We start from the raw sequence: 2,904 nt of genomic DNA, 5'->3' as shown, positions 1-2,904 counted from the left end.
CGCAGTAGCGCTCACGGCTGACACGCCCAGGCCAGTCACCGTCGCTTCGTTGAGATTGTGACAGGGCACAGTGTTATGGTGTTTTCCATTGGAACCCCATCTGTCGGTTCGACACAACGTCGAGAGACTGACAGAAAGGGAACGTCTCGGTTACGGTTGTAACCTCGGTTCCCTGATGGAGGGAACGAGACGTTGTGTCCTCCTTGCCACAACACGTGCTGTCCACTGCAGCAGTCGTGAGAGGTCTCAGGTTTTTTCCACCAACCTCTGCATGGCATCGCTCCGTGAGACTGCCATGTAGTGGTAGGCCATATTTTATGCACGGTTGTGCGTGGATCTGAAGTTGTGTGTGTGTGGATTGTCCAATGCAAAACCGCGAAAACAAAGTCTCAGAATCCAAATGAACCGAATAGGATGAATGAATGCGCCTCGCAGGATCCACAAATGCGCATCTTGTTATTGACGTGGACAAATTATGATATATTAATATGACACATGACATCTGGATTCACAAATATATCTCTGTTTGTACAAATCCATGCAGATTCATTTAATTCTGAATTTTGCGGACACGAAATAAAAGACATTTGTTTGAGGGTCATGACGCATAGGCGTGGGTTTATTCATTGATAGTTGTTTGTACATGGTTGTGTAATGCTGTGACCTATGACCCCGGAGGCAACAATGTTAGGGTCACACTACGACAAAACAGGCCAGAAGATGCCTTACATGCCATTGGCTTCCATATTTATCAGGTCAGAATATATATATGACCATATTCTGAAATAATCCAACCCAACATCATCTTCCAAGAAGTGATATGATTTTTAGCAGGAAAGCACAGACTATATGTTTATGAGTTTATGAAAGTTAGGCATAGTCATTTTATAAAAGTACTAGCACCAGAAGCATGTTTATTTTCTTAAAGCTACAGTGTTCAAGATACAGCATAACTGGAATATGTGTGATGTGTTCGTGTCCAGGTACTTGATGGTGGCTCTTGCTCCTCATTGGCCCCCAGTGTCATGTCTCCTGTGGTTAGTTGTGTCCCTCAAGCCCACTCCCAGGAGGTCAGTGTGTCTTGCCATCTTCAGCCGGGCGAGCACGCTGTAATTCCCTCCACCTACCAGCCTGATCTCAGCAGTCAATTGACGCTTACACGCAGGATACATCGGTAAAGACCCTAATGTTTTTTTATGTCACTATCTCTTATGCTAGTTTGATGCGTTGTGGCAACTCTAAGTAATTTGTAAGCAATGATCTGTTACACCGTATACAGTATATAGTTGGTTAACATCACAACATCATGACCATGCATCACTTAATAACTAAAATTAACCAAATAATTATTTTATAAATCTCTCAAAAGATCAAAAGAAATACTGGCAAGTAATTCCATTATAAGAAGTATTATACATTTAAAATACTGTATAATAATATAGATTTAGAACCAAATGAAATTGCACACATACAGTAGCTCTTACCTTCAGTACAGTATGCGTATTTGGTGCTGGAACTTGGTGTTGCTTTAGTGAAATCTTTGCATTCAGGTACTAAAGCTGTTTAATTTTCCACAGGAAAGCATTGCAGTGTCAGGAGTGTCTGGGCAGAGCCATTCAGGAGGTAATAATCTGTGTACAGATGATCTTCTTAAACCTAGCACAATTTGTTTGTGAGAGCATGCATAGACTTTGCATAGAATTATGCATAGAATTTTGAAATCTATATACAGCACTTTGTGCTGTAATCCTTCTTTGCACTAAAAAGGTGTTCTGAATAGTGTTTGCTAAGTGACTACTTTTTGTACTGTAAAGGATTACTGCACCGGTTCTCTAATGGATAAATGTGGATTTGTTTTCTTCTCACTTTCAGAGACAGTAAAGAATCCTGAATGATCGATTGTGATCTGTATTGCACTATCTGGTATGGTAAGATGCTCAACTGTTTTTGCTTTTTTCTACAATAGGTCTCCTGTATCTCTGTGATGAGACGATAGTCTGGGGAAGTGGATCAGATGCCCATGCTGACGTGTGCTGGTCTCTTCCTCTTGGACTAGAAATGAAAGTCTTCTTACAGCACAAAACAGGGTTTACAATGTTGCAGCTTGCCGCACCAGCACATAGAGTTTATTTGATGTGCATCCACAGGTGTGTGCATATTGGCCATTTTACAGCAGCATTGAATGCGACTTATACATATTTATTCAGAATTTAGAGTTGGAACTATTTTGAGTCTTTTGTTTTTAAGTAGCGTTACATCATATAAGGCTGTTTTTGCACTGATGTTAGACATTCATTTATTTTGCATTTGAATAGTCTTCTTCTGTTTTGCACCCAGGTTACAAACAGAAAAAGGAATATACTATATAATGTAGTACCTTTTTTAAAAGTGCCAAAGAATTCATTGATACGATATGTGAAATTGTTCTCTGATATCTACATAGAAGGTATGTGGCTTTATTAAGTGCCAAAATGATCCAAAAACGGATTTACATGTCCATTTACAACCCCAGGATTTGTCCCTAGATTGAAAAGGTCTGTTATTACCTTATTTGAAAGGGTCATAAATATTAATATTGAGCTCTGCTCTGATTGGCTGTTTAGCTGCGCCGGCTGATGCCACTAGCTCACACAGCAAACAAATGGAAGAAGTGGATAAAATCACTGCTTACTGATTGCGGCAGGGGATTTAATGGCAATATAGTCGGAATTGCCCCCTTCTTAAATCAGTATCAAAACGCTGAACGAGGCCTTCTTGATATTGTCCCAGGTTCGAAAAACTGTCCCTTTCACTTTCGTCATGTGACTCTCGCTGCTCTGTGCTTCAAATTGCATTGTAAACAAATATAAACAAGGCTTAACGGGCATATAAACTTGAACGATACAGATCAGACGCATCAAACTT

At 40.2% G+C, this 2,904-nt stretch overlaps 1 protein-coding gene across 1 annotated transcript; it reads left to right on the top strand.

Moving 5' to 3' along the window:
• Positions 1-661: 661 nt before the first annotated feature.
• On the top strand, positions 662-2,254 carry LOC130555073 (calpain-10-like). The gene is made up of 4 exons (XM_057335126.1): positions 662-755; positions 984-1,174; positions 1,578-1,623; positions 1,967-2,254. Exons 2-4 carry the CDS (start codon positions 1,026-1,028, stop codon positions 1,994-1,996), a joined length of 225 nt encoding a protein of 74 aa, XP_057191109.1. The 5' UTR covers positions 662-755; positions 984-1,025; the 3' UTR covers positions 1,997-2,254.
• Positions 2,255-2,904: the final 650 nt, after the last annotated feature.

Source organism: Triplophysa rosa, linkage group LG5, assembly GCF_024868665.1.
Source record: "Triplophysa rosa linkage group LG5, Trosa_1v2, whole genome shotgun sequence".
Lineage (NCBI taxonomy): Eukaryota > Metazoa > Chordata > Actinopteri > Cypriniformes > Nemacheilidae > Triplophysa > Triplophysa rosa.
The sequence above is the reverse complement of the archived record's forward strand: the minus strand, read 5'-3'. Positions and strand labels throughout refer to the sequence as shown.

Coding starts and splice junctions, on each gene's coding strand:
- LOC130555073 (XM_057335126.1), top strand. CDS start 1,026: ATGTCTCCTGTGGTTAGTTGTGTCCCTCAAGCCCACTCCCAGGAGGTC. Junction 1,175..1,577: donor CTTACACGCAGGATACATCG/GTAAAGACCCTA, acceptor AATTTTCCACAG/GAAAGCATTGCAGTGTCAGG. Junction 1,624..1,966: donor TGGGCAGAGCCATTCAGGAG/GTAATAATCTGT, acceptor TTTCTACAATAG/GTCTCCTGTATCTCTGTGAT.